At 58.7% G+C, this 27,559-nt stretch overlaps 4 protein-coding genes and 2 non-coding genes across 16 annotated transcripts; 4 read left to right on the forward strand and 2 right to left on the reverse strand.

Moving 5' to 3' along the window:
• Nucleotides 1-246: 246 nt before the first annotated feature.
• Nucleotides 247-6,676, reverse strand: LOC136006811 (E3 ubiquitin-protein ligase TRIM7-like). Its single transcript, XM_065664874.1, has 7 exons — nt 5,800-6,676; nt 3,788-3,874; nt 3,474-3,701; nt 3,121-3,143; nt 2,700-2,815; nt 2,352-2,384; nt 247-1,634 (listed from the first exon to the last, which is right to left on the reverse strand). Exons 1-7 carry the CDS (start codon nt 6,550-6,552, stop codon nt 1,108-1,110), a joined length of 1,767 nt encoding a protein of 588 aa, XP_065520946.1. The 5' UTR covers nt 6,553-6,676; the 3' UTR covers nt 247-1,107.
• Nucleotides 6,677-7,786: 1,110 nt separating this feature from the next.
• On the forward strand, nt 7,787-11,295 carry LOC136006809 (zinc finger protein 436-like). Of its 6 annotated transcripts, none has more exons than XM_065664868.1 (4): nt 7,959-8,666; nt 8,874-8,963; nt 9,125-9,223; nt 9,357-11,295. In XM_065664868.1, exons 1-4 carry the CDS (start codon nt 8,585-8,587, stop codon nt 11,231-11,233), a joined length of 2,148 nt encoding a protein of 715 aa, XP_065520940.1. In that variant the 5' UTR covers nt 7,959-8,584; the 3' UTR covers nt 11,234-11,295. The 6 variants fall into 6 exon arrangements, with proteins under 6 accessions (XP_065520938.1, XP_065520936.1, XP_065520940.1 ...); XM_065664869.1 differs by having other exon boundaries at nt 9,146-9,223; XM_065664866.1 differs by having other exon boundaries at nt 7,787-7,988; nt 9,142-11,295.
• A 481-nt stretch (nt 11,296-11,776) lies between these two features.
• LOC136006818 (zinc finger protein CKR1-like) lies at nt 11,777-15,244 on the reverse strand. Of its 3 annotated transcripts, none has more exons than XM_065664889.1 (3): nt 14,338-15,244; nt 13,825-13,970; nt 11,777-13,455 (listed from the first exon to the last, which is right to left on the reverse strand). In XM_065664889.1, exons 2-3 carry the CDS (start codon nt 13,910-13,912, stop codon nt 12,179-12,181), a joined length of 1,365 nt encoding a protein of 454 aa, XP_065520961.1. In that variant the 5' UTR covers nt 13,913-13,970; nt 14,338-15,244; the 3' UTR covers nt 11,777-12,178. The 3 variants fall into 3 exon arrangements, with proteins under 3 accessions (XP_065520961.1, XP_065520962.1, XP_065520963.1); XM_065664890.1 differs by having other exon boundaries at nt 13,825-13,989; XM_065664891.1 differs by having other exon boundaries at nt 11,777-13,452; nt 13,825-15,242.
• A 1,045-nt stretch (nt 15,245-16,289) lies between these two features.
• Nucleotides 16,290-16,397, forward strand: TRNAL-CAA (transfer RNA leucine (anticodon CAA)). The gene is made up of 2 exons: nt 16,290-16,327; nt 16,352-16,397. It is a non-coding gene; the product is annotated as a tRNA-Leu (tRNA).
• Nucleotides 16,398-16,568: 171 nt separating this feature from the next.
• Nucleotides 16,569-16,640, forward strand: TRNAE-CUC (transfer RNA glutamic acid (anticodon CUC)). The gene has a single exon. It is a non-coding gene; the product is annotated as a tRNA-Glu (tRNA).
• Nucleotides 16,641-21,903: 5,263 nt separating this feature from the next.
• On the forward strand, nt 21,904-26,952 carry IL4I1 (interleukin 4 induced 1). Of its 4 annotated transcripts, none has more exons than XM_065664876.1 (7): nt 21,904-22,040; nt 23,520-23,734; nt 24,130-24,242; nt 24,492-24,693; nt 25,086-25,154; nt 25,536-25,669; nt 25,856-26,952. In XM_065664876.1, exons 1-7 carry the CDS (start codon nt 22,028-22,030, stop codon nt 26,679-26,681), a joined length of 1,572 nt encoding a protein of 523 aa, XP_065520948.1. In that variant the 5' UTR covers nt 21,904-22,027; the 3' UTR covers nt 26,682-26,952. The 4 variants fall into 4 exon arrangements, with proteins under 4 accessions (XP_065520948.1, XP_065520950.1, XP_065520949.1 ...); XM_065664878.1 differs by lacking the exon at nt 21,904-22,040 and having other exon boundaries at nt 22,051-23,734; nt 25,856-26,372; nt 26,496-26,952; XM_065664877.1 differs by lacking the exon at nt 21,904-22,040 and having other exon boundaries at nt 22,051-23,734; nt 25,856-26,015; nt 26,100-26,952.
• Nucleotides 26,953-27,559: the final 607 nt, after the last annotated feature.

Consider the following 27,559-nt stretch of genomic DNA (forward strand, 5'->3'; position numbering starts at 1 on the left):
GGTCCCCATATCCTATGAACACCATTTACCTCTTCCTAAGCATTCCGGGGACGCTCGGTGATACCCATCTGGGGGCACCCCCATTCCAACCCTGCCCAGAGGCCCCCCAAAGAGCTGACAGGGACAAGGAGAGGTGGCCCCAAGCCCCATTCACCTCGATGAGGGTGGCTGAGGACCCGAGAGCAGCTTTTCCTGCTGCAGGCAGCCCAGGAAACAGGAGTTTGGGGAATTCCAGGGATTCTGGTGTTAGTTTTTGCACAGCAACTTTTATTTCCCCACTAAACAGTGACAGGGCAGAGACAAGAAAGCATCGTGGAGGACACAGGGGTGGGCCAGGGGTTATAAGCACGAGATCACATTGACAACAAGCTTCCCCCTCCTTCCCAACGGATACAGGCCGCATTCCACCAGGCTCTACCCACAAAGCAACCCTGAACCGCTGCTTCGCTGCATGTCCCTGTGGCTACACCCCAAAACTCATCCCGTCTCCCTCCATTCCCAACCCTATGGATGCTCGGTGCTACTGGGGGCAGCGGTGAGGAAGGGGATGAGGTTTTGCTCTCTTGGTGCTACCAACAGTGAGGAGATGAACTCAGCCCTTTCCCAAGGGGAAAGGAAAGCAAGAATGAGGTGAAAGGGAAGCTAAAAGGTGACCTGCAGAGCAACTGCATCAGGAACCAGGGCTGGGAATGGTACCTCTGCTCCTCACGCTGGTTTCCCAGCCTTCCAGAGCTTCCTGGGGTGCACAAAAGCTTTGGAACAATGCAGGATGCGAGTAACCCCTACGGGAGCTTTCGTCCCTGGTTACATCCCTGTTCACATGGGGCAGCCGACTTGAACCAGAACAGCAAACAAAACACATGGGGTTACTTCTGCAACAGGAACAACCCCACCACGAGGAGGCTATTTCAGCCATCCGCCTCCACGGTCGATGCCCCGGAGGAAGGTTTTTGGTGTGAAAAAGAGACTCAAAACTGGAAAGCAACAAGAAAACAGCAGAACAAGGGACAAGGAGGAGGTCTGGGGGCCTCTGCCTGAAAGCAGGGCGGGAAGAGGGACAGGATCCTACTTGCAGGTCACCTTGGGAGGGCTAAAGAAACGGGAGGCTCAATTGCAGAGGGAGAGGGAGGAGCCCACATAGAAGAGCCAGAAGAAGGGGAAGATCTTCTCGGTGAAAGCCGCGGTGAAGGTGAAGATCGGAGCCATGTTGTCGGCGTTGTAGAACGCCACCCACCCCCCCTCATAGTCCAGGTAGACCCCGATCTTCCTGGGCCTCTCACACAGGGACAGGGGCGTCTCTGGGGAGGTGAAAGCCTGGTACTGATCCCAGTTCTTCCCCTTCCAGTTCAAGCCCACCGCCCAGATGCCCTCCTCGGGAGCAAAGTCGATCTTCTCCTTCCTCCGCACGGACTCGCGCGCTGCCCCCAGCACCCAGCTCTCCCCATCTCCCACCTCCACCTCCCAGTAGTGCCTCCCAGCCACGAACCCCTCCGCTGCCAGCACGCAGAAGGAATAATCGAATCTCTTGGGATTTGGCGGCAGCTCCTGCGGCGCGCTCCGGAGCCGCACGCTCCTCTTGTCCTCTGACAGCACCAGGTAGGGGTTGGCTGTGTCTGGGTCCAGGGAGAGGTCACCTGGGAAGAGGGAAACAGGGATGTGAGCACCTGCGAGCCACTCTCCAAAGGGATTCATTGCCTCTGCCCCACAGGAGGGGGACGCCTCCGACTTTAAGCACTCAAAGACTTGCACGGAACAAGGATCAGGCTCCACTTCCTAATGCAAGCAGAGGAACAGGCAGATCCCTGCTGGAAACCCTCCAGCCCACCCCATCCCAGGCACCTCCCTCACTCTGGAATAGAGATTTCTGGGCCGAAATAGCATTTTATAGGATCACGGAATGGGCTGGGTTGGAAGGAACCTTAAAGCTCATCCAGTTCCAACCCCTGCCACCTTCCCCTAGCGCAAGCCGCTCCACATCCCAGGTTTCTTCAGTCACTTCCAAGTGCTGGAATGAGCAAATATCCTCGTGTTTAAGGGCTGGTTTTGTGCTCAGGAACTGGCTGTGAGCGGGGAGCATCAGAGGCTGCTGAGAGCTGGCTCCATCCTGCACCCACCACAGAGGTTGCAAAGTCCATCCCGGAGCGGATCCGACAGCCGGGAGCAGGGACAAAGGTCTCCTGCAGAGTCCTCTTAACCCCACCAGCCCCAGGGCTGCACCTCCCAGGGCCTCTCCCAGCACTGGGATCATTCCCCCCCTTCCCCTGGCAGCACCAGCACCGGTTTTCCTCCTCTCCTGCCTGGAGAAGCCCGAACTCCTGCATTAAGGACAAGGAGGAAGGCGATGTGCTCACCTGTGTCATTCTCCAGCTCGAACCTGAGGTTCTCTGAGGGGAGAGAAGAAAGAAGTTCAGCTGCTTTTGTGCCACGGGATTTCACAATCACACAACCTTGATCCCTGCTGCATGGCAGGCCACCAACTGCCACTGCTTGAGAATGGCAGTGGATGGATACCTCCAGAATCCAAGGAATTCAAGGGCAACGTGCTGCTGCTCTTGCTTTTCACGAGCAGTTGCTCAAATGGAGCTGTCCCAGCAAGGGAGAAGCAAGAGCACAACTCAGGGCCGTGTTTCAGGCTGAACTCAACACCGGGCTGCCATGGGAAGCACCAGCTTTGGAAGGGAACCTGTCCCAGGGCTCACCCTTGAACTCCAGCAGGACCTCCTTCAGCACAGCACTCTTCTGGGAGAAGCTCTTGAGTTTCTTCTCCAGCTCTGTGAAGCCAGCCTCGGGCTTGCAGAACATCCAGCTCTCAAAGCTGGGGACGAGAAAGCAGCATTAAGTTCCCAATGGGAGTAACTGAACCCCCAAGCTACAGGCAGGGAAGACAGGGAAGGTTTGGGGATGGATTAGCATCCTCCTGGCCCCACAGCTGAGAATGGGACCAGTCTGAGGGGTTCTGGCCCTCACCAACCAGGTTTCTCTGTGGTTTCCCTCTGGGAGATGCTCAACCCCTGCCACAAGGCTGGGTCTGGGGCTGGTGACACCCTGGTGTGGGTGAGAACCAGGGGGGGTGAAGCTGGAACCCCCAGTGTGAGCCCCAGCAAGGGCTCAGCTTCTCACCTGCTTCCAGATGGGGCAACGACCTGGAAAGAGAGGAAAACACCAAGAAAGGGTGAGCTCAAAGCCTCCCAAATCCTCCCCCAAACCAGCCCCATGACTGCTGTGCTGCGGGATCAGCTCCCAGCCCATTCCCAAAGCGTGGGCCCATGGAAACGGCAGAACCAGTGCATAATTATGGGGTTTTTCCCTTTTCCAGGGGGGATGGGAAAACCGACGTGGTTTCTAAAGGAAAACATGACTGTCCCAAGCTGCGAACCCCACGAGGACACAGGGCTCACAGCAACAGACCCCAAGCTTGGGGGTCAGCACCCCGGCAATGGATCCCGATCCCACACCCATCCCATGGAGCTCACCTGGCCGGGCTGGCTCCCGGGGCTGCTCTCTCCTCCCTGCTCAGCCAGCAGCTTGTCGAGCTGGGCGATCTCCTCGGAGAGCCGGGACACGCTCTCATCCCTCCTCTTGAGGATGTCTTTGTCCAGCTCTTCCAGGCGGGATAACAGGAGCTGCTCCTTCTCCTCCAGGAAGCCCCGGAGCTCTTTGCACTCGGCCACAATCTTCTGCCTCTCCACTTCTGTTTGCTTCTGCAAGGCCCCAATGGGGAAGCCCACGTGAGATGGGCACCCCATGGCCGGGGCAGGGGGTGCCAGGGACGCCCCCAGGTACTCACCAGCAAGTCCTCGCTCTGTCTCTCCCTCTCAGCTTTGGCTTCTTCACGCCCTTTCCTCAGGGAGCTCAAGTGCTCCTGGGGCACCTCCTGGAAGGACAAAGAGCAGCTCTGTTGGGAATCCTGCCTACCTGGGATCAGGAATACAGGGGGATGGGATGGAAGGGGGGGGCCTCCAGTGTTGCTGCTGAAACTGCGCAAATCCCATCAAACCTGGGGGGGGGTGAGGTGGAGAACACCATGAACCCAAAGAGAGGTGAGGCTGACACTGTGCTGTATCCTCCCCGGCCCCATCACCCTCAACCCTTACTTTGGGGCAAGCCAAAACCCAGCCCCAAAGCAGCCTGAAAACAGATACAAGGGAAGGAAGGAAGGGCAGGGAGGCAAAAGGCCAGGTTCGAGCCAGTTTTTAGCCCTCTGCAAGCACAAACCCCACAGGAAAACCCCTTTCCTGCCCCTTGGGATAACCTTTTGGGATGAGCCTTCACATCCCAGCCCCCCAGGGCTGCCTGGACCCCACTGAGATGGGGGGCTCGGCTGCCTCCAGCTTGAGCAAAGTGGTTACTAACAGCTCACTGTTGGAAACTGCCCTTGTTTGAAGGCCTTTGGCCTCCAAGGCAGACAGGGAGGTGCTTAGCAACGCTCCACAGAAAGCAGCAGGGCTTTGGGCAGCAACCAACGGCTCATCTTGCACAAATACAACACAGAACTGCAGAGATTCTACTGTGTGTAACCAGGGCTTGGTGGCATGGGAGAGAACAGCAATGACAGGAGAAGCAGGAGCTGCAAACAGCCCCCAGAGAGGCAAAAAGAGATGTTAAAAATGCGTAAAAGCAGATTAAAAAGGGGAAATAGCAGCAAAAGAGCAGCTTCCAACAGGCTAAAGGTGCCGAGCGAGGACCAGTCCCACATCTGGGACCAACTCGAGCTGCAGCTTCACAACCACTGGAGATGGCAAAGCAGCCATCGCAGCACCGGATTCAGCACAAACCCCTCTGGAGGCACCTGCCCCGATGCCGGTAACTCGGGAATGAAGGGGCTGTGGTTGAAGCTCCCCTCCTCCCTGTCCCTGATGCACCGGGATGGCTCCGGCTGCTCCGGTGCCTCCTCCTCCATCCGCTGCTGCGCACTGCACATCCCGGCCGGCATCTTGGCTCCCCCAGGCCTGGGCTGCCCGGGGCCAGGCTCCCACCTTCGGGAGCCTCTTCATTACTCATTAATGACTATTTCTAATGGGGACCCCCCCCCATCGCCCCGGGGGGGGGCTTCCCCCGTGCCCTATGGAGGTTTCGGGTGGTTGAATGGCTCCAGATTCACTCTGCGTCACACGGCTCGCTCGCCCCGTGTTGGGCTACTCGGGGGGGGAAAGTCACTTCGGGGGGGGGGGTCTTGCTCCACTTGAAGCCTTTATTATGCCCCCCCACCCCGCGGAGCCAGGCTCCATGTCCATTCCAGAGCATTCCTGCCCATGGAAGCAGGTTTGGGGTGTTTAACGGCATTCTGCACACTCACACCAGTGCAGGGTAATCTCGCACTGGCTGCACCCCCCCGCTCCCAGTACCTTCCCAGTTAAACCCAGCTCCGTTTTGCACCCCCATTCTCCCGGAGTGCGGGGAAACCGAGTCCCTGTTGCACCCCACAACCTGCCCCATCACACAGCTTGGGCAGGGGACCCCCATCCTGCACCCTGTATCCTCACTGCATCCCAGGTAATGGACAGGGGGAATGCATCGAGGGGATCCCTTATGCCCTGGGGGATAAGCAGGGTCACCTCCGGTAAGGACAGGGAGTCCCTATTGCACCCAAGCGCATTGCGCCCCATGGGGGGGGGGGGGGGTCCCTGGTGCACTCCTATCCCGTGGGGTGTCCTCATTGCACCCCACATTTGGCGTGGGGGGGGTTATCCCTGGGATTCCTCCTTACGCTTATCCCTCACGCAGCCCGCATCGAGCGGGGCCCATCCGGCACGGAAGAAGGGCCCCCCAGTGCACCCCAACCCCCGGCCCCACACCGACCTCCGGGGCGTGGGCCGCCTCCTCGGCGGGCAGCACGGTGTGGGTCCGGTGCTCTCGGGACAGGTGGCAGACAACGCAGACGGCGCGGCGGTCCTGCACGCAGTACAGCCGCAGCGGCTCCCCGTGGCGAGGGCAGCGCGGCGGGCCCGGCGGGCCGGGCGGAGCGGCTGCGGCGGCGGCCGGCAGCGGCGGAGAGGGCGCCGGAGGCCCCGGCGGCGGCTCGGCGGGGCTCGGAGGCAGGCCGAGCTGGCGGACGATGTGGACGATGTTACCGAGGGAGCGGTTGGGGCGGAAGAGCCGCTGCGGCACCGGCTCCCGGCACTGCGGGCAGCAAAGCCGCCGCGCAGAGTCCTCCCAGCACTGGGTCACGCAGGCCCGGCAGAAGTTGTGCCCGCACTCGGCCACCAGCACCGGGTCGTTGAAGTACTCCAGGCACACCGGGCACGTCAGCTCGTCCTGCAGGCTGCGGGCCGCGCTGCACGGAGCAGGGGGAACGCTGGGGGGGGCGGGCGGCGCCTCCATCGCGGCCCCGGGCTGCTCCGCTCCGATCCGATCCGCTCCGCTCCCCAGGCCCGACTGAGGCCGAGGGAGCGGGTCCGCGCCTGCGCGGGGAGAGGGGGGCGTGGCCGCGCCTGCGCACAACGAGGAGGGGAGCGGGCGGGGGGGGAAGGCTGCGTCTTTCCAGCAGTGCGCATGTGCGGGGGGAGCATGGCGCGGCCATGGCGTTGTCATGGAAACCGGCATGGAATCCATCGTGGCCCGGTTTGGGTTGGGAAGGATTTAACGCTCATCCCGTTCCAACCGCTGCCACGGGCACCGCACGCTGGAGCAGCTCGCTCCAAGCCCAGTCCAACCTGGGCTTGAACTGGTCCAACTCCATTCAACCCGTGCCAGGGTCCCGCCGCGCTCACAGGGAAGAGCTCCCTCACCCCCAACCCGAACCGCCCTGTTCCAGTTCCATCACCGCTTGCCCTACCCCTGCCGCAGGCCCCTCTCCACACCCTGCCAGCCCCCTTGAAGCCGCTCCGAGGGCTCCAAGCAGCTTCTCCCCTCCGGCCCCGATGTTCTCAGCCGGGCTCCACACAGGAGCTGCTGCAGCCCCCGCTCGGCCTCCTCCGGGCTTGCTCCGGCAGCTCCGCGTCCTCATGCTGCGGACACCGGGGGCACAGGACCAGCACGTTCAAAATGGCGGCTCCCTGCCCGTTTCCAAAATGGCGACCTCGCCCTCAGGCAGGGCGAGAGACAAGATGGCTGCGGCCTCCCCCTCCGCCCTGCCGCCAGCGGGGCCTTGCTCAAGATGGCCGCCGGCGGTGAAGCCCTGGCGTCCATCTTGGGTGAGGGCAGCCAAGCGGCGTTGCCACGGCGACGGGTCCTGCCGAGGGGCAAAAGCCCCCCGAAAGCGCTGTGGCCACGGTGGGACGGGGCCGTTTGGGAGGCCCCTGTGAGCCCCAAACCCCTCACGGGGCCGTTAAACACACCTCGGACGGGCTCCGTGCTGACAGCGCCGACATCTGCTGACAGAAAACCCCCCTTTTACCCCCAAACCCAACCCCTTTTCCCGCTGGCAACGGCCGCTGCAACGGGAGGAGCAGCCCCGCGGTCCACACGTGTTAAAGCATCCCGCAGGATGCTCGCCCAGCTCCAGTCTGAGCCCCAGAGCGGTCCATAATGGGTTTATAACCAATACACCCGCGGCATCCCGCTCCGCTGCAGCCCTCCCTAGGGATAACACCCCGGGGGGCACATCCCCATCCCCACAGAGGGGCAGGAACCCCAAAACCATCGCCTTTTAGCCCATTTTGAGGGGAAACCCCCACTTTTCCAGGTCTTTAATGGGCATTTTCCGCTCTACAACGCGGTTTGATCGATTTCCGCCCAGAGACGCGGCCGCTATTGCCACCAGAGGGCCCTGGCCCCGGTGCCGAGCTCCTTCTCCCTCTCTCCTGGCTTTTTTTCCCCTCTAATTCCTTGCTTCCTTCCTCCCCCCCCCCCCCCCCCCCTTTTTAACTCCCATTGCTCGGGCTACCGGAGGGACCGCGCCGCGGCCGCCGCGCCGCATCCCTGTGGTCCTCGCATCCCCACACACACTGCGGCTCGTTTTGGGGAGAAAAAGGGGGATTTAGGGGGTTAAAAGGGAGGGGGACCTCTATGGGCTTTGCCGACAGCACCTCCCGAGCCGGATACCGCAGGTAACGGGGTGATTCGGGCTTCGGGTGCTAAAAGAGAGCGGAAAATGGCTCCGTTTCCATCGCATCCCTTTGCTTTCTCCTCCATCCTTTCCCTTCCCCTCGCCTCCCATCCCCTCCGCGGCGCCCGCACGCACCAGGCTTAAACTCGGTGCTGGATGTGGAGAATAAACCCCAAAACCACCCCCAAAACCACCCAAACCCCCTCCAAACCCCATCCCTGCCGGCGCCCGCCCGCCCTGCCCCTCTCCCTTCGTTCGAGCGGGTGGGTTTGATTTGGGATGGGCTTTGGGAAGCAGGGAGCGGAGGTGCTGCGAGCAGGGGTGTTGCTGATAACCCGCTCTCTTTATGCTCTCAGCAGCATGGCAGTAAGTGAGGTGCTGATGGGGCTGCACGATAAAGAGCAGGAATAGGGCAAAACCTGCGGGAGGGATCGGCTTGAGATCGCCCTTTTATTCCTGGTACCTGCAAGTGACCGCCTCCTGCGCAACCAGCACATCCCGGCCTCCATCCTCCACAGCTGGAATAGGCAAATAGTGCCTCTAAACCGATACTCATTGGGATCCTGATGCGCCCACTGAGCAGAGGGGGATGCTTCCATGTTTCTGGTTCCCCTTCCTGCTTCCTTCCCGTTAATTCTGGGGGAAAACGATGTTCATCCACATTTGGTAGAGGCAGAGGGTATAGAGTTCCTGTAGGATCTGGGGAAATACAGGGCAGGGGAAAGGCTGGAGGGGTGCATCAGCTGCCCATCACCACGCTTCGTGCCTGGTTTGCGATTCGGCTTGTTAAAGACCAATAATCTATAGATTACAGATAGAGGGCTCTGCAGGAAGGGTCCATCCCGTGGGATAACGGCTCATGGGGGTGACCTCCTTCCTTCCCCAGCCATGGAGCCGTACGTGCTGCTGGACCCGCGACAGAGAGCGCTCTATCGCGACGTGATGCAGGAGAGCTACGACACGCTGATGGCGCTGGGTGAGGAGCATGCCCCCTCCTGCAGAGGAGGGTTTGGGATGGATGGATGCATGGATGGATGCATGGATGGATGGATGCATGGATGCATGAATCCTCATCCCAGCATCAGGGGCGTGGGTCTCTCCTGCCCCATGCTGCTCATTCCCTCTTCTCTTTACCAGAATTCCCTTTCTCCAAGCCAGATCTGCTGCCCCGCCTGGACCACGGGGGTGAACCGAGAGCCCTGGACCTCCACGTGCCCAGGGACACCCCGGCTGCAGGTGAGCCTCTGGTCATGCCTTGACCGCAGCGGGGGCTCACATGGAAGCATCCCCTTTTCCTGCCCCCTTCCCATCACCGCAGCCCCCAGGCGATGGCTCCTGCCTGGGCTCTGTCTCTCTTTGCGCCCCACAGAGGCTGGAGCAGGAGCGGAGCAGGAGCCCCCTCACGACAAGGAAGAGCCCCAAGAGGTGAAACCCGAGGAGCATCCCCCGAGCCCCACGGAGACCGGGGCGAAGCCGGGCGGCAGCAGGGGCGCGGGGGACCCAACCTCCCAGCCCAGCACCACGTGCGGGGAGTGCGGGAAGAGCTTCAGCCACAAATCAGCCCTGGTGAAGCACCGGAAGATCCACAGCGGCGACCGCCCGCACGCCTGCCCCGACTGCGGCAAGGGCTTCATCCAGCGCTCGGACCTCACCATCCACCAGCGGGTGCACACGGGCGAGCGCCCCTACGCCTGCACCCACTGCGGGCGCCGCTTCAGCGTCAGCTCCTCGCTGCTCACCCACCAGCGCACCCACGCTCCCGGCGGCCACCGCCCCAACCGGTGCCCGCAGTGCGGCCGCGGCTTCGCCGACCCCGGCGCCCTCGACCGGCACCAGAAGAGCCACTCGGGCGGAAAGCCCTTTGAGTGCGGGGTGTGCGGCAAAGCCTTCGCCTGGAGCTCGCACCTCGAGCGGCACCGGCGCATCCACACCGGCGAGAAGCCCTTCCAGTGCGGGCAGTGCGGGAGAGCCTTCGCCTGGAGCTCGCACCTCGACCGCCACATGCGCACCCACGCCGCTGCCCCGGACCGGGAGGAGGAGGAGGAGGAGGAGGAGGAGGAGGAGGAGGAAGCAGAGCCCCCGCCGCCCGCACCGAAGTGCGCTGATTGCGGCAAGCGCCTCAACCACCAGACGGCCCCGCAGCGCTTCAAGCACAAGGGCACGCAGACGCTGCCCAGCAGCAGCCCCCCGCGGCCCCACTGCTGCGAGCAGTGCGGCAAAAGCTTCTCGCAGAGCTCCAACCTCCTCAAGCACCGGCGCGTCCACAGCGGCGAGAGCCCGTACCCGTGCCCGGTTTGCAAGCGCTGCTTCCGCTGGCGCTCGGCGCTGGCCAAGCACCAGCGCACCCACAGCCGGCAGCAGGGCAAAGCCACCGAGGGAGCCGGCGCCGGCACCAAACCGTACCCGTGCGGGGCGTGCGGGAAGCGTTTCGGCTGGGTCTCGCACTTGGAGCGCCACCGCCGCATCCACACCGGGGAGAAGCCGTTCCGCTGCGGCGAGTGCGGCCGAGGCTTCGCCGTGAGCTCGCACCTGGAGCGGCACCGGCGGGTGCACACGGGCGAGCGGCCCTACCGCTGCGGCGACTGCGGCAAGAGCTTCGCCGTCAGCTCCACGTTGCTGGCGCATCGCCGCACGCACGGCGCCCAGCCCAACCGGCCCCACGCCTGCCCTGACTGCGGCAAAGGCTTCAGCACCGTGCCCGGCCTTGAGCGGCACCAGCGGCTGCACCGCGGCGAGAAGCCCTATCAGTGCGGCGTGTGCGGCAAGGGCTTCGCCTGGAGCTCGCACTACGACCGCCACCGGCTCAGCCACACCGGGGAGAAGCCGTTCTCCTGCGCCCACTGCGGGAAGCGCTTCGGGCGCAGCTCCCACCGCAACCGGCACCAGCGAGCCCACGCGAAGCCGCACGCCTGCCCCGACTGCGGCAAAGCCTTCGGGCTCGGCGCGGCACTGGCGGCCCATCGGCGCCTGCACGGCCCCGTGTCCCTGCTGCCAGCGGAGTGGTGGGCAGAGGAGAGGCGAGGGGGGACCCCGACCCCTCCGGAGCCCTGGGCTGAGGAGCCCAGCGCCTTGCTCCAGCAGCACCCGGAGCCTTCCTCCTCCCCTTCCTCGCCCCGGGGCTGGGCGGCCAAGGCCGTCCTGCCCCACACCACGGCGTGGAGAGGCGGGGAGGGGGACACGGTGCAAAGCGATGCCTCTGCCCCCCAGGAGCATTGGGCTTCCCTGCCTGCCCCCCCCAGCTCTTGAGATGGGGTCCCGGGGGTGCTCAGAGCCTTTGGGGATGCCCCATGGCCGTGGCGGGTGGGGAATGGGGGTGACGCGGTGGGGAGGGGGCATGGGGTGTAGCGATCAGCAGAGGGGCTTTGGGGGGGGACCAGGAGAGGAGGGACGGGATTTGGGGCGGGCTGGGTGATAATTCAGGGTGCCGGGGAGACCGCGTCTCCAGTACCATCCTCGGTGGGGTGGGTGCTCGGGAGGAGGAAAATCGCCCTCCCACTGGTGGCTTTCGGGGCCGAACGGCTCAGACAAGGGCCACGGGGACCTGCAGCCGTCACCAGTTCTGCTGCTTCCTCCCTGCGACCCCCTGGACGCTGTTTGGGATGCATGGAGCTGGGAACAGGCAGAGCTGGGATCCCTCGGCTCGGGATAGCAGGCAATAAAGTAGAAGGCAGCTCAGCCAAAACCCCCTTCACCCGGCTCAGCGTGGTTGTCTTTGGAGAGGGGGAGGATGCTCGAGGGGTTTCCCACCAGGAAAAGCGACGGAGCCTGGGACTGGGGCACAAGAACAGACACAGGCAGCTCCTGGTTTATTCCTCACCCCACGCCAGCGCTCTCAGCATCGGGCCCTCTCCATGGGTGCAACGCATCGCCTTCTCCATCCTGCTGGCAGCGAGGAACGGGCACAAACGCCACCGTATCTTGGCACAAGAACCAGCCGTGGGCTCCCCCCGTCCCTTTCTGTATCCCTCAGGAAGTCTCCTTCTCCCCCACGATGTCCATTGGGACGCAGCCACCGTCCCCCCCCCCGCCTCGGGATAAACCCATCCCTGACGCCTCACAGCCCCATCACCCACCTGGTGTCACCCTCCAGCCCCTTCAGTGCCCTTTGCTTTGCCCCCAGGCTGCGTTTTCCCTCGGGATCAGCACCCACTTCTCCGTGTCCTTCAGGGCTCCCCACGGCCGCATCCTCGCTCAGCATCCACCGGCTTCTCCCCCGGCATCCGCGTCCTCCGGAGGGGGGAACGGCGCCTTGGGGAGGTGGCTGCGGCGGTGCTTGGTGAGGTGCGAGCTCTGGCTGAAGCCCTCCCCGCACTCGGGGCAGTCGTAGGGCTTCTCCCCGGTGTGGACGCGCCGGTGCCGCTCCAGGTGGGAGGCCCAGGCGAAGCCCTTCCCGCAGTCGCCGCACGTGAAGCTCTTGTGCGCCGCGTGGCCCCGCTGGTGCGCCAGGAACGGGGGGACCTCTCGGAAGCGCTTCCCGCAGTGCCCGCACTTGTAGGGCCGGTCGGGGGAGTGCGTCCTGCGGTGCTGCAGGAGATGGGCTTTCTGGGCGAAGCGCTCCCCGCAGCTGCCGCAGGGGAAGGGCCGCTCGCCCGTGTGCACGCGCCGGTGCCGCTCCAGGTGCGATGCCCACACGAAGCCCTTCCCGCAGTCGGCGCAGCGGTGGGAGTGCTCCCGCCGGTGGCCCCGCTGGTGCCGCGCCAGCGCCGGGCCGGCCCGGAACAGCTTCCCGCAGTCCCCGCAGCGCAGCGCTTTCTTCCCCAGGTGGGTGCGGTGGTGCCGCGCCAGGTCCGAGCTCTGGCAGAAGGTTTTGCCGCAAGCCGGGCAGCGATGGGGCCGCTCGCCCGTGTGGCTGCGGCGGTGCTTGGTGAGGTGCGAGCCCTGGCTGAAGGCTTCCCCGCACTCGGCGCAGCGGAACGGCTTCTCCCCGGTGTGCACGCGCCGGTGCCGGGCGAGGTGGGAGGCCCAGACGAAGCCCTTCCCGCAGTCACCGCACTTATGGGGCTTGTCGGCGGCGTGGCCCCGGCCGTGCGCCGCCAGCTCGGCCGCGCCGGCGAAGCGCTTCCCGCAGTCGCCGCACTTGTAGGGCCGGTCGCTGGCGTGCGTGCGGCGGTGCTGCAGGAGGTGCGAGCTCTGGCTGTACGCCTCGCCGCACTCGGGGCAGCCGAAGGGCCGCTCGCCCGTGTGCACGCGCCGGTGCCGCTCCAGGTGCGAGGCCCACCGGAAGCTCTTGCCGCAATCAGCGCAGCCGAACGGGCGCTCCCGCGCCGGGGCTGCCCCACAGAGGGGTTTGGTGCGGGCCGTGCTGGGGGTCCTGGCGGCACCGGGAGGCTCCGCTTTGTCCGGGCGCTTCGCTTTGCGCCGCTTGGAGCCGGGGCTTCGCTCGCTGTCGGGGCGTGCGTCCGGCTCCCCCCAGCTCCCCGCTCCTGGTCCTTCCTCCGCTGCTTTTCCACTCACCAGCCCCTGTGCTGCTGGGAAATGGGAAAAGGAGGAGGGCAGAGCACGGCCTCAATGGGAGCAGGAGGTGGCATTCAAATCAGCGCAGCAGGAACAGGATCCCACTACACTTGGCCACCCAGCGCCCAGTTTGGACCGGGAACGCAGCGATGCTGAGCACATCCCGTTGCCCGTATTCCCAATTAAATATAAATGCGGAGAGATCAACAGCATTTTCCATTAACCTAAGGACAGGGTTTGGAGATACCCCCCTGGAAACCTGCCTGGATTCATCTTCCCTCAGCTGGGAGCCCTTTGCTTCCCCCCCAGAAACAGGGAAAAGGAGAGGGAAGGGAAAAGGGGGGGATGCTGAGGAAGGGAAGGGGATGCTTGCGTTCGCTCACCGAGGGACATCAGCGTCTCGTAGCTCTCATGCAGCACATCCCGGTACAGCGCCTTCTGCCGCAGGTTCAGCAGCACCCATGGCTCCATGGTGGGGACCAGGAGGGTTTCTCCCTCCGTTCCTCACTTCAGGGCTCCCCAAAACCCCCTGTGGGCAAGAGAAACCCCTGGAAACGAAGGAGGTTCCCCTCCTCTTGCCTGGGTCTGGATGCTTTCCCTGGGGTCCCAGGAGACCCGTTGGGGCCTGTTCCCCCCATCCAGCAGCAGCCCGGGGACAGGAGGGTCCCTGTTTTCCCAGCAGACCCCATCCCGATCTCTGCCTTTCTCCCCCTGCATCCCAGTTCCCACCTCACTGGGAATCACCCTCCCAGGGGCACTGGTGCCCCACTCCTGGCCACATCCTCCTTATCCCCCGTCCTCTCCCTTATCCCCCGCTCCTGCTGGGAGCACCCCGCAGGCTGCAGGCTCCCAAGCGGGGCAGAGCTCAGCCATGCGCAGGGCTCCCACCCCGTTACCTGCAAGCCCGGGTCAGGACTCGCTGCCTGGAGCCGGGAGCCGCCTCCTGCCTTCGGCGGCTGCGAGGGGATAGGGACCCGCGGAGCCCCGCTGCGCGCCCCGCGGCTCTCCCCGCCTGCCGACACAATGGAGCCGCTGCCGGGCATGGATCTGCTCCGGAAGCCCAAGCCGGTATCCGGGAGGGAGGAAACGCTCCCGGGAGGCAGCGTTAACCCAGAGCCCTCTAGAGGTACCCGAGCCGCGCTTCCCGCATCCCTCCTTCCCCATCGCAGCATCCCCCGCATGCAGCTTGGGCAGCTGCAGCCTTGGCTGAATCTTTCCCAAAGGATCCCGGCAGCGGCAACAGGGATGTTTTGGGGGGTGCATCCATGGGGAGCACAGGCTCGGGAATCCTGCGCTTGTAGGTGCGAAGGAAGGGCAGGGAATTCCCACTTACTGAGTTATCCCTCCTGGCTGCCTTAGAAAGAGACTGTGAAAGCCAAGGAAAACAGCTCTGCGAACAGCCAGGGATGCGAGAGGAGCCTGGGTTGGTTTCTGCCTCCGAGGAATTCCCAGAGCTTGGAAACCATCCCCATGGTTGGGGCAGGGGGGTTGGAGGTGCTTTAATCCCTCCCTGGCTGGGAAAAGCCGGACTAAAGGGGAAGGAATAATTTTCATTTGCTTTGGAAAGAGCACAAGGATGGGGAGTTATCCCTAAATCCTAATGCACAGGATTTAACCCCTGCCTCCCCGAAGGAGGACACCCAGCAACCTGGGTGTGGGGTTGAGCCATAAGAGGGCATGGGGAGACCTGAGCTGCTCCCAGGAGCTGGCTCCTCCCGGGTGCTGGCGCTGGGGGTTATCCCATTCCTGCAGCTCCTGAGCTCCCACGCCACGCCGGTGAAGCCCTGATGCTTCCCTGATGCACCCACCCCATCTCCCACCTCCTCGACCATCGGAACACACCAAACCCATCACCGCAATCCCGCTTTTCTCCTTCTCCCAGGCAAGAAGGCGGACAAGGGATGGCGAGAGGAGAGGCTGCTGTAATTCAGCGCCGGTAATAAGATCTGCTGGAGGTGGAGGAGGCAAAACGCGCTTCGCCCCTCGTAACCTTCTGCACAGCAGCCCGCAGCTCCGAGGTGCCGATGAAGGAGCCGCGCCGCTGCCTCCTCCGCCGGTCGGCCTCGGTGATGAGCCCCTTGCAACGGCCGCCCATGGAGACCCTGATCAGCCTCTTGGCCTCCACCGACATGCGCCGGGCTGCTGGGCACAGCCGGGTCAGCAGCCTGGAGAGGTACCAGCTGCAGGATCCCTTCCTGACCCAGCCGTTTAATCCCTTGGGAGCTGCGTTCCATCGCCGGGCATGAGCCGGAGCCTTTCCCCACTTCAGCACGGGCTTCGTCCGCCGGACTCTGGGCTTCCTCCTCATCCTCCTCAAGGTTTCCCCGTGTTTCCTGGTGACAGCAGCCATGGGGTCTCCGTCAGGCTCGGGGCTCCTCTGGATGGGTCCCACCAGGTCACTTACATAGGGGATGGATTCAGACGAGGGCTCTGAAGTGCAGGCCAGGGTGGGCCAACTGCAGCAAAGCCTTTGTGACGTAGCTCAACCTCATCCACGATTTGCATAGGGAATTCTGCCTGAAGAACGTGGAATTACACCAAGAGAACATCCATTTTTGTTCTGACTTAGGCAAAGTCCCCCATATTACCCCCAAACCTTGCAGAGAAACAACTTGATTTGTGGTCTTCCTTGGTCCCTTATTGCACTCACTCAGTGATCACTGCGAGGAAGGTTGCTGCTCCGGCGCTTCCCAAAACCCAGATCCTGGTTTTATGGCAACAAAGGCTGTGGAAAACAGGGTAATTGCTGCAAAACTCCCGACCTTCCTGCGAGCTAAGGGTGGTGCAAAGGAGACAAGGAAGGGTGGGACGTGGAAGGATGAGGAAGAGGAAGAATGGTTCAGACAGTGTCAGGATGGCCGAGTGGTCTAAGGCGCCAGACTCAAGGCTCTGCTTTCCCTACCCTGGGAATTCTGGTCTCCGAATGGAGGCGTGGGTTCAAATCCCACTTCTGACACATGTTTTCCTGCTGAAAAGTAAACTTTCTATAATCTATTGGAATAATTTCCCCCCACCCCATAGGGGAAACACCGATTCTCTGCTTTTTTACCCCAAATCCTCCCTCCTGCGCCCATTGCTCCTATTCATTTACTGCAGAGCACAATGGCGACAAATCACGGCCAGCGCTTCCCTGGTGGTCTAGTGGTTAGGATTCGGCGCTCTCACCGCCGCGGCCCGGGTTCGATTCCCGGTCAGGGAAACCTCCTTTTTTCCCCCTTCACCGGAATATTCCCCCGAACGTTTTTCTCCCCTCCCTTCTGCTGATGCCAATAATAGGCTTTTTCGCAGCAAACCCAACCCTTAAAGCACTCACAGCGACGGCAAACTCCGTTATTCTAAAAGCCATTGGCACCCTTGCTGCACAGGCTGCTCTTTTAAAGAGCCACTGCTTTGCCATGGGCAGTACCTTGGTGAGGGATGGGTTTAGCATGTCTGGCCATCACCATCACTATCCTTGGGCAATTTTGACCAGGGGGGCTTTTCCCCCTGCTCACAGCAATTCCCATCATCTGCTGGCAATTCAAATACGTATAGTCAATATACCAAACCATCTGCTTGCAGCAAGGGGGCCCTGGAAGCCCATATTAAGGCGAAGCCCATATTAAGGCAAAACCCACATTAAGGCAAAACCCACATTAAGGCAGAACCCACATTAAGGCAAAACCCACTTAGAGATGCTCACTAACGAAACACCGAGCTGCAGCCCAGCCCCACATCATCCCTCCCTCCCAAGGAAACCCCTGACATCACCAGGAGCTGCTTTGGGGACTTTATCGCTGTGCCAATTTATTTTGCCAGACTGGGTATTGCATTGCTCAGGCCCTCAGCAACTGAGGTGCTTTGAATCCTCTCCCTCGGGGTGGAGGAGACTTCTTCTGGTGCCTGTTTCTGAAGGCCAACTGCTTCCACCTCCTCTTGGGCACCACAGTCTGCAGGGCAGCTTGGACGTGCATGGGGCTGACCATGGCCTCGCGGCTCTTCCTCCGCAGCCGCCTGGCCTCGCTCAACACTTGCTTGTAGATGGCCTCCACAAAGGTGAACATGAGCCCCTTGGCCTCGCGGGAGAGGAACCGTCCGGACACCTTGGCCCCCTTGAGCTTCTTGGTATTGAAGTGGAAGGAGCGTTTGGAAGCTCTTCTCCTCCTCTTCATGGGCCGATGCTTCCCCTGGTCCAAAGTCTTCCTCTTCTTGGCCACAGATTTCCTGCTGCGGCTCCCGTGTCTGCTCCCATGCAGGAGCCTCCTTTTCGTCTGGGGCCTCCTTCTCTTCTGGGCTCTCCTCATTGTTCCCTTAACAGACACCATGGCAATGGGCACCGCAGCTCAGCCTTCACCCTGCGCTGCCCTGACCCTTTGAGCCTACAGAACCCCACCGAGCCCCCCTTTTTATGCAAGTGAGTATGCAAATGAGGAGTAGTTCCGAGCCCTCCCATTGGCCAAGAGAGCAGCATCTCCCGCCAGCTCATAAAGGGTAGAATCCTGGCGAATTCCATCTTGGCCATGGCAACCATGATGCTGGGGGGCTCACCCTCCCAAGGAGAATCTTCCACCCAACTCTTGTTCATGCTACTGCATGAACTATCTCTCGTTTAATTTAAATTATTTTAATTTAATTATTATTAATTTAATTTATATATTTATGTATTATATAAATTAAATTAATTTATAGAATATAAACATTTCATTTCTATAATACAAATAAAATAGAAATATATAACATATTTCCATATTTATATATAAATATATTAAATATATTTTACATTATATATTATTTATATAAATAATATCCATTTTTATATAATGTATATTTATATAAATTAAATATGTACAAGATATAATTATACTAATTTAATTTAATAACCAGGATGCCCACACACCTCGTTGAAGTGCTTTACTAATTTTTCCGGGTTTTGCACTTGCTCGGTGGTGAAGTTCCAAAGCACTGGAGGGGCCCGCTGGCCTCGATGCTTGCCCATACTGTCCCACACACCCTAGCATGCATGGCTGTCCAGCCTCGGGGAAAATCTCTTGGTCCTCCCATATCATGGTCGGACCCTAGACAAGACCCAAAGATGTGTCGTTATCTCAACCCTTTGTGCCCCACGTTGGGCACCACAAAGAACTGTTGTGGTTTAAGCCCAGCCAGGAACCCAGAACCACGCAGCCGCACTCACTCCCCCCCTGCCTCGCTTCCAGAGGGATGGGGAGGGGAATCGAAGGAATGTAAACCCCACAGGTTGGGATAAGAGCAGTCCAGTAACTGAGGTATAACACCAACCACTGCTGCTGCCACCAATAGTAATGATAAGGGAAATAACACGGGAACACAGCCGCTCATCACCCACTGACCGATACCCAGCCCAGCCGAGCAGTGATTTAACCCTTCTGGGTAACTGCCCCCGGTTTACATCCTGGGCATGCCGTGCTGTGGTATGGAATACCTCTTTGGTCAGTTTGGGTCACTGTCCTGTCTCTGCTTCCTCCCGGCTTCTCCTCCTCCATGGCAGAGCACAAGACTCACAAAGTCCTTGGCCAGACCAAACATTATTGAGCAGCAACTGAAAACATCGGCATTATCAGCGCTGTTCCCAGGCTGAAAGTCAAAACCGCAGCACCGCACCAGCTACTAAGGAGAGAAATGGCTGCTGCTGCTGCTGAACTCAGGACACCAGCCTAACACCTATCACTTGTTCCCCAGAGCATCAGCCCAACCTCAAGAGTTGCATCTTGCAGTTGCACGACCACGGACGTGCTCCATGTGCCTTGGGAGTCTTCTGGATGAGCAGGAAATGAGTTGTAAGGAAATCCTTTGAAAGAGCATCTTTCCTCACTAGAAACTGCCTGCACACCTCAGCCTCGTGTCTGTGACTAATGAATCCACCCGGGTTTTTCCCTCTGCCTGCTTTACATACACAGCTCGCTCTTCACATCCACCTTCGGTGTCCTTACACACCTCCCCGTGCTTCCTTCGAGCTCCGCCATGCACTGTCAAAGGCCCTGTTGATGTCACACCAACATCTGCCCGCTCTGGTGCCGGAGGACCAAACCCTGACTGGTTTTTCTCCTCCCTTCGTTAATCAAAAACCCACATTAAAAGCAAAGACAATGATCTGGAAGCAAAGACTTGTCCTTTCTTTACCCGTCCCACGCCGGCTGATTCGATTTGGTTTCCATCCCTCCCATTGTCCTTCTCCAAGCCTCATGTCGTAACTGGCTTCGGGTAGAAACTCAGTTTCCAGTAATGTTCAGGGAAGCAGCAGACGGGAGCAGGAACATGGGAGGAACTCCTTTTGCAACGGGTGGCATGCCGCACTCAGACAATAAACCCTGTAATTTGAGGTTAATCCTAAAACAGCTTGTCAGGACACGTGCTGATGTAGCTTTTTATCAAAACAAGATAAACCAAACTGCCCTCCCTCCAAACCCTCTGGAGCCACGTGCACGCACTGGTTTCATCAGGTAATCCCCAAATCCCCTTCCGAGGATCGCTGCTTTGTGGGAAGAGATAAAGCATGGTGCTGAGTTTTCAGTGTAGGCACCCACAGGTACCAGGAAAACAACCTGGTAATCACGAGCCAGTACAAGATCAGGCACAAACTAGAAGCTGTTTGAGGTCATTTTACAGAAAAATGGTGCTTTTGCATTTTTCCAAGGGTTAAACCTGGATCACACTGGGGGATCCTCCTAAATGGAGACAAAATGCTCAAGGAGAACGTGCAACCCTTTGGTTTTTCTTAGGAGGAAAGTTTCCACCCGATTTTGATGGAGATGAAGGGGAACTCGTGGTGAAAGCAGGTGAACTGGATGCGAGGACTCAGCTCCTTGTTTTGCCTTGATGCGGGGCCAGGCAGAGGGAACGAGACCACAACAGCTCCACTTTGCCGTAGGAACACCCACACTCCACCACCAAGCACATTGCTGGGCAAGAGCCGCGCCGCCGAGGTTGGAAAAGCACCACAAAACCCCAGGGTCTGTGTCACGAGGCCACCAGAACACAGATCCCATGGATGTGGATGTGGTCAACGAGTCCTGCTGGTGGCAAAGGGTAAACCCTCCATCATCAGTGACTGAAGCAATTTGTCAGCACCATTCCCCCAGAGCCCAGAGGGAAGTTGGTTGGTGAGGAAAGGGTAATGGATGGGAAGCACAGGCAGTGCTCCCAGTCCTTACCTCCCCAGGGCTCTGCAGTCCACTCCTCTGGGGCACTATCAACAGCATGAGACCAACGCAACATCACAAGTGGGCACCACCGTTCCCCAAAACTCCACTTTGGGAGTTGCACTCAGCGATCCATAGGTTTCCCTTCCGCCTCAGGATGATGACACTTGGCAAAACCCCGCACTGTTCTTGGGAGGGGAACGGGATAAAGCCCAGCCATGCGCTTGGCTCAAGCTGCTGCAATCAAAGAACTAAAGGAAGCAGCACTCAAAGAAGAGAGAACAAATCAAGACTAAAGACTAACTCAAGACTAATGAGACCAAAGCTGGAGCAGGGCCTCAGCCCTGCTGTCTGGGAAGACACCCAGACATCTAAAGACCAGACTCTTAATAGCACAAGGGAAGGAGCTTGCTTCTGCTTTGATGCATGTAGCTCTGGGCTCCAACCGAGGAGAACTGAGAGCATTGCAGGGAAGGAGAGTGCTCTGTGAGGAAAACACTACTGAGAAGAGCCAGTGACTACTGAGGCTTTGGGGAAAGCCCCTTCTGTGGGACTCGTGCCTACCTTGGTGCTGAGGTCACCCCTTAGGGTGCACAAGTCCGGGAAGCACCACCATGGGGTTTCATTTCCTCCTCAAACGAGTCCATCATCTGCTTAACTGTAAAGGGGACATAAGGCAAGGAAGAGAAAGGACAAGATGGTTGGGAGGGGGAGTTTGTGGTGGGTTTATCTGGTTCCAGGAGCAATGCAGCCTGCACAGGGTTGACTGGTGGGTAGAACATGGTGAACCAGCCAAGGGATGGCTCCTCAGGTTGATTTATGGTGCTTTGAGAGGTCAAAACTGTCCATTGTGGTACAATGCACCCAGTGTTTGCCAGCTCAGGGAAGGCACCCAAGCTCAGTCCTAATGGAGACAGGATGAAGCCAAACTTGACCATAAAGTGTCCCGACGTGCGCTGGCACCTGGAGAGGCCCATTCTCCCCAGCAGCAGGGGGTTCTGGATGCAAGCTCAGAGGTCTCCCCGGGATGCAAATGAATCCCACGACACTGGACCAGATCCCACCTCGTGCAGCACAAGGAAAGAACCAAACCTCCATTTGGGTGCTGGGAAGGTCTCTGCCCTTCTCGGCAAGGGTGCGGTCAGCTCCGGGTGTTCTGACGATCACGGCACTTCCCAAATGTGCCGTGGACTCAGTGGCTTGTGTCCAAGCCCAGTAACACCAGTGAGGAAAGACAAGGAACCCGTCAGAGGAACCGGCTACGCTCAATTGCTGGTTCCCCTTGGGATGACAAATCACTGCTGCCTCCGGCCCCTGACTGGCAGGTTTCCTCCCCAGCCACCACAACTATGTTGCCTCCTTTTTTTCTTAAGCCAGGGTATAAAATGAAAGCAAATCACGGCAGAGGACTCATCTTCCCGCTGGAAGGATGACTGGGACCGGTGAGTGGCTCTCCCCGAATCTCAGCCTCCCCTATTGGGCTTTTCCTGCTTTTCTCTCCTCTTCAATGCCCATTTTCGGGGTGGTTTTGGTTTGTTTTTCACATCTGCCTTTTGTGTCACCTCCTGATGGAGTAACCACAAACCTCCCTTCCTCCAGCTCAGGGTAGTGCTTGGTCACCTGGGGCTTGACTTGGCAGCAACTACGGGCAATAGGACACTTCTCTTGCAGGTTTGGGATGCTCCTGGTTGTGCAGGGATAGATGGAAACAAGCTCAGAACCTCCGGGAGCATCCCTGGAGGACATCAGGCTGATGGTTTCTCCTCCCAGCACAAGAAGGTCTGAGGGAAGATGGAGATCCATCCATTCCAATGGCCCCAACGTCTTTGGGATCCCCTCCCATGGAAAGCCTGATCTCCTCCGGGAGGACCAGGGCAGCAGCCCTGGGTGAGGAGGTCGCTGTGGCTTCATCAACACGCAATCACTTTCTGCCTTGCTCCAAAGGCAGCCCCGCTGCTGCAGCCTAATTGGAGCAAGTGCTTTCTAATTAGTTTTTACTGCCGCTGTCAGTGTCTCCAGGAAGCTGGAGGAGCTCCAGAGGCTGCAGAAGGACCTGCTTGAGGAGCTGGGCTTTGCTTCCCAACAGTCACCTGCAGGGTAACAGTTCTGAGGTTGATCCAGCAGGAACATTCCAAAGGGATTTTCCAGAAGGGAGAACTACCCAGGGTGGGATTTCAGAACTTTTTCTTTCAGCGTCTTTTATTCCCTGGAAGGAAACCATCCTTATTTGGGGAAGGAAAAGAAAACGAAAGTTATTGACGTTATTTGGGAGAACTGAAGCCAAAACTGGCGAAATCCCCCGTTCAAACCTCCTTCCCCTGGAATAATGTTGTTTCTGGTGCGGTAGGAATGGTTGTTCCGGATGGGCTGGAGTCTTATCTGATTTCAACGGATAAGCCCTATCACCTGCTATCTCTGGCTCATCTGTCCAGCTCTCTATGCAAGAGTGTGCACCTATCAATATACTATTGTCTTCTCCTCCACTGCATCCAAACTGCTGTGGATTACTAAGGCACAGGAAAGGGCAACCAGGACAAGACTGCCTCAATTCTTAGTGCGTGAGTGGCACTAATGACCCTCCTTCATTATGGATTCTTCAGAGCTTATTCAAAGGGGCTCAAACTCATTTGGGGAACTCACCAAAGCAGAATGTGAATGGGAAAGAAAAGAAATCATCCGTAGGCTTGATTTCTCCTTCAAAATCACATTTCCTGACATTACTTGACATCCAGCATCTTGTGAGACCTGCTGATCCCATAAGGAATAACCGTGCTGGTTGACTTGAATCAGGTTGATATTGTTCCTCTTTAGGGGTTGGACGCCAATGTACCTGGAGGCAATCTGTGCTGTCACACCCCTGGCTGTTAGGAATGAACCCGCATGCTCATTGCCAAGAGCCTTCTCCTCTCTTCTCTCCCCAGTCCTCTTCCAAATCCTCCTGCTGGCAGGTCTCCTGAGTGCCAAGAGGTTCCGGTGCTTCCCTGAGTATTGTCTCCATGACAAAGACTACGAAGAGCTGCTGCACATTGTTAAACACGGGCTGGAGCCTGCAACTCACGCAGCAGACGTGGTCATCGTTGGTGCAGGGATAAGCGGGCTCACAGCAGCGAAGCTGCTCCGAGATGCCGGCCACAGGGTCAGTGGTTGCATGAGACATGGGTGCCTTCGGGTCTTGTTTTCCTACCATGAGGGTTTTCCAGTGTGAAGAGAGAGACGGGAATGGACCATAGGGGTGAGAAAAGGAAGGAAAAGCAATTGGGCTCGGGTGATTTCATCTGATTTAGGCACAGGCACAGGAGGGGATCAAGGGGAGCTTCACACCAAGCAACTCCTTTAGATGGTCTCCAAATGAACGCAAGGGAGGGGTTTGGATCTGTGAAGGGTTCATTTGCCACCTGGAGGGGACCTGTCCCACCCTATGGCCCATGAATGCTGCCTGTCACCATGCCTGGGAACTTGCTTTGTAGGTGTTTTGCTTAAATTAGCTGCATTGCCTGAACACGTGCGGTCTTCACCCCGCTCTGGTTGTAGGTCACTGTTCTGGAGGCCAGCAGCAGGGCTGGTGGCCGGATCAGGACGTACCGCGCCGAGGGGCAGGACTGGTACGTGGAGCTGGGACCCATGCGCCTGCCGACCAAGCACAGGTAAGGACGTGCCCTGCTTCGTAGCCGTGATCAGGGCAGGAACCAGCCCGCTCGGAGGAGCAAGGCTGAGGTTTGAGATGAGGACTTGGGTATGGGGCGGCAGGGGGAAGGGGCTGTCACAATGCAGTGCCAACACAATACGTGGCTACAACAAGGGGAAAGGGTCCTTTTGTGCTCCTCGTGCTTTAGGGGCTGGGTTTTGGGGCTGGTTGGTTGCAAGCACTCGTCCCCATGTGCCTCAATTCTCAGGCTGGTCCGGGAGTTCATCAGGCAGTTTGGGCTGAAGCTAAACCCCTTCATCCAGACCGACGAGAACACTTGGTACCTGCTGAACGGCACTCGGGTAAGAGCCAAGGAAGTGAACAGGAACCCCAATATCCTCAAGTACCCGGTGGAGCCATCGGAGAGAGGCAAAAGTGCCGACCAGCTGTACCGGGAAGCGCTGCGCAAGGTACGTGCCCACAGGGAAGGGAATCCGAGAGACACTGATGTTGTTTCCTGGTGGACCCTCGTCTGCACGATGGGTTGAGGAAGACTCAGCAATGAGCCGAGGAAGAGTAGGGTCCTTTAGCCTTAGGAAGGCTCATTCAGAAACAAGGGCAGCTAATTGAAACCCTCTTTAGCCACGTTCCCTTCTCTGGAGCACTCGCCCAGCCTTGGATGAAGCAGAAGATGCCACATTAAGGCCATAACTTCCCCAGATTGAGGCCCAAGCAGCAGAATTCATGATCTCTAACTCAGCTCCGGGGGTCACCAAACCCCAGCCAATGCTAACGGAACCCATGGAAGCACTTTGGGAATGTGCTTTCTTTCCTCATTAATACATCACTGTTTCCTCTCCAGGCTTTGAAGAAGTTCCAGGCTACAGACTGCAAGGAGTATCTAACTAAATACGACTCCTTCTCCACCAAGGTAAAGGTCTGGGGCTAGAGAGTAAGCTCATTCCCCCTCTACTGATTCTTAACCTGCCATCCCTGCTTGGAGAAAGGATCTGGGAATTCATCCAGGTTGACCATATTCCTCCACCACGGGTCTCCCCAAGCACTGGGGAGGATTTACTGAGCATCTTCACGTGGCCCAACTGTCTCAAAGCCACAAATCCCTGTTCATCCGTCTCCCGAACTTCTGTCCTGCTAAACCCAAGGAGACATCGGTCTCCTGCAAGAAGCTGCTTCTGGTCTGGGCTTTAGGTAGATCAGGAGCAGGAGCAAGGCAGCAGGGCATGAATATGGCTTGGGACCTAAAGCTCTGGGACAATAACAACAGGCTATGTGTTCTTCCTGGCTTTTCCAGGAGTATTTGATCAAAGTAGGGAACCTGAGCCGAGGAGCGGTCCAGATGATCGGTGACCTCCTGAACGAGGACTCAGGGTTTTACCTGTCCTTCCTGGCCTCCCTGTGGGACTTTGACGTCTTCTCTGACGAGAGGTAAGACTACGTCTCCTATGGCAAACCCCATTTCGTGCTGGGCCCCAGCAGCCACCAGCAGAGACATCTTGGGTGTCTCAATGGGAATCGCTCCCGACTCAAAGGGCCACCAAGCTCTGTTAGAGCATCTCGGGTTTTGTAGCTCCCGAACCCCAGTGTTTTTCCCTCACTATCTTCTCCTTTCAGATTTGACGAGATCACAGGAGGATTTGACCAACTGCCCAACGCCTTCCACAAAGCATTGCCCAACATCATCCACTTCAATTGCAAGGTGGAGAAGATTGTCACGGAGAGGAACAAAGTCCACGTTCATTACCGTGATCCGGACACCCTGGCTCCAACCACGGTAACTGCAGATTACGTCCTTGTCACCTCCACCAGCAAGGCCACCAGGCACATCCAATTCCTGCCACCCCTCTCTGCTCCCAAGACCCATGCCCTGCGCTCCCTGCACTACGCGTCCTCCTCCAAGATCGCCTTGGCTTGCAAGGAGAAGTTTTGGGAGCGGGACGGCATCCGAGGGGGACAATCCATCACCGACCGCCCTTCCCGCTTCATCTACTACCCCAGCCACAACTTCTCCAGCGGGGTGGGCGTCATCCTGGCTTCCTACACTTGGAATGACGACGCCGACTTCTTCCTGCCTCTCACGGAGGAGAAGTGCCTGGATGTGGTCTTCCAAGACCTGGCAGCCATCCACCGGGTGAGCAAGGAGTACCTGCAGGACACCTGCACCCAGCACGTCATCAAGAAGTGGCAGCTGGACAAGTACTCCCTGGGGGCATTCGCTGCCTTCACCCCCTACCAGTTCACTGATTACTCGCAGGACCTCTTCGAGCACCAGGGCCGGGTGCACTTCGCAGGGGAGCACACGGCTCAGCCCCACGCCTGGATTGACACAGCCATGAAATCCGCCGTCAGGGCCGCGAGCAACATCCACCACGAGAGCGGGGAAGCCGCGGTGCTGGGTGAGGAGCAGGCAGGATGGGCCCTGCAGAAGGAGGATCTCTGAGGGCTCCGCCGGCGTGGTTTGAAGGCACTTTTGGGGGTGAAAATCTCTTTCTTTCCAAGCCAAGGCAGCAGTGACAGCGTTAAGCTGAACAGCACTGGCTGTCATCAGCATTCTGGTTCAACACTTAATGAGGGGAGCAGGGAGTCCTAAAAGGAGGGATGTCCGAGCAGGTTTCACAACTCTAATTTTACACACCACAGTAATTTCTAAGTTATTTAAGTTCAAAGTACTTCAGGAATTACTAAGAGGGAATAAAAGTGGGTACTTCTCAGTTCCTTGTGTTTGAGGAAGTGTCATCACGTACAAATCATCGCACCTCACTTCAGCCACTCAGAAACGCATCACCCAGCAGCTGGGTCTCCCTTCCAGCACCCGAGACATAACTCATTGCTCCTGAGTCATCCTCTCCTTCACGCAGCCCAGCACAACCACTCCTAAACCCCACAGGTACCATGGATCAGGATGAGACCCTGATCTCTAACCTCTGTGCTCTCTTCTGCACATCAAGCTGAGCTCAAAGCATTGGCCAACACCAAGTCATGGAGACAGGTTTAACATCGTGAATATACAAAGCAAGCCCAGAAGCGATAGATCCTGTGAACAGCGTTAATGGCTTTAGGCTGTCCTGAATTCCATAGTCTATGAAATGTAGGTGACATTTAGACTATGAAATGCAGGTGGGTTGTAGGTTTGTTTCAGGTTATTGGAAGGATGCTGAACAAAGAGCAGAAGGAAACCCAAGAGCAGTGCTAAGCACATCACACCAGACCTCCGCTGCGGTCACTTGGCTGCTTTGCGCACAATTCCTCTCTCCTCATAAAGCACAAACCTGCCTCTCAACCTCTGACTCCATGGAGATGGAGGGGATGGCTCATGGT

This window comes from Lathamus discolor, unplaced genomic scaffold (assembly GCF_037157495.1).
Source record: "Lathamus discolor isolate bLatDis1 unplaced genomic scaffold, bLatDis1.hap1 Scaffold_70, whole genome shotgun sequence".
Taxonomy (NCBI): Eukaryota; Metazoa; Chordata; class Aves; order Psittaciformes; family Psittacidae; genus Lathamus; species Lathamus discolor.

Bases quoted from the DNA above. Each gene is read 5' to 3' on its own strand.
- LOC136006818 (XM_065664889.1), bottom strand. From the start codon at position 13,912: ATGGAGCCATGGGTGCTGCTGAACCTGCGGCAGAAGGCGCTGTACCGG. The intron at 13,456-13,824 runs GTGAGCGAACGC...CCCATTTCCCAG, and splicing joins CGAGACGCTGATGTCCCTCG to CAGCACAGGGGCTGGTGAGT.
- IL4I1 (XM_065664875.1), top strand. From the start codon at position 23,423: ATGTACCTGGAGGCAATCTGTGCTGTCACACCCCTGGCTGTTAGGAAT. The intron at 24,243-24,491 runs GTAAGGACGTGC...CTCAATTCTCAG, and splicing joins CGCCTGCCGACCAAGCACAG to GCTGGTCCGGGAGTTCATCA. The intron at 25,155-25,535 runs GTAAAGGTCTGG...TGGCTTTTCCAG, and splicing joins ACGACTCCTTCTCCACCAAG to GAGTATTTGATCAAAGTAGG.
- LOC136006809 (XM_065664863.1), top strand. From the start codon at position 8,585: ATGTTTCTGGTTCCCCTTCCTGCTTCCTTCCCGTTAATTCTGGGGGAA. The intron at 8,667-8,873 runs GTATAGAGTTCC...TTCCTTCCCCAG, and splicing joins ACATTTGGTAGAGGCAGAGG to CCATGGAGCCGTACGTGCTG.
- LOC136006811 (XM_065664874.1), bottom strand. From the start codon at position 6,552: ATGGATTCCATGCCGGTTTCCATGACAACGCCATGGCCGCGCCATGCT. The intron at 3,702-3,787 runs GTGAGTACCTGG...GGGGCCTTGCAG, and splicing joins GACAGAGCGAGGACTTGCTG to AAGCAAACAGAAGTGGAGAG. The intron at 2,385-2,699 runs GTGAGCCCTGGG...CTCTCCCCTCAG, and splicing joins GGTCCTGCTGGAGTTCAAGG to AGAACCTCAGGTTCGAGCTG.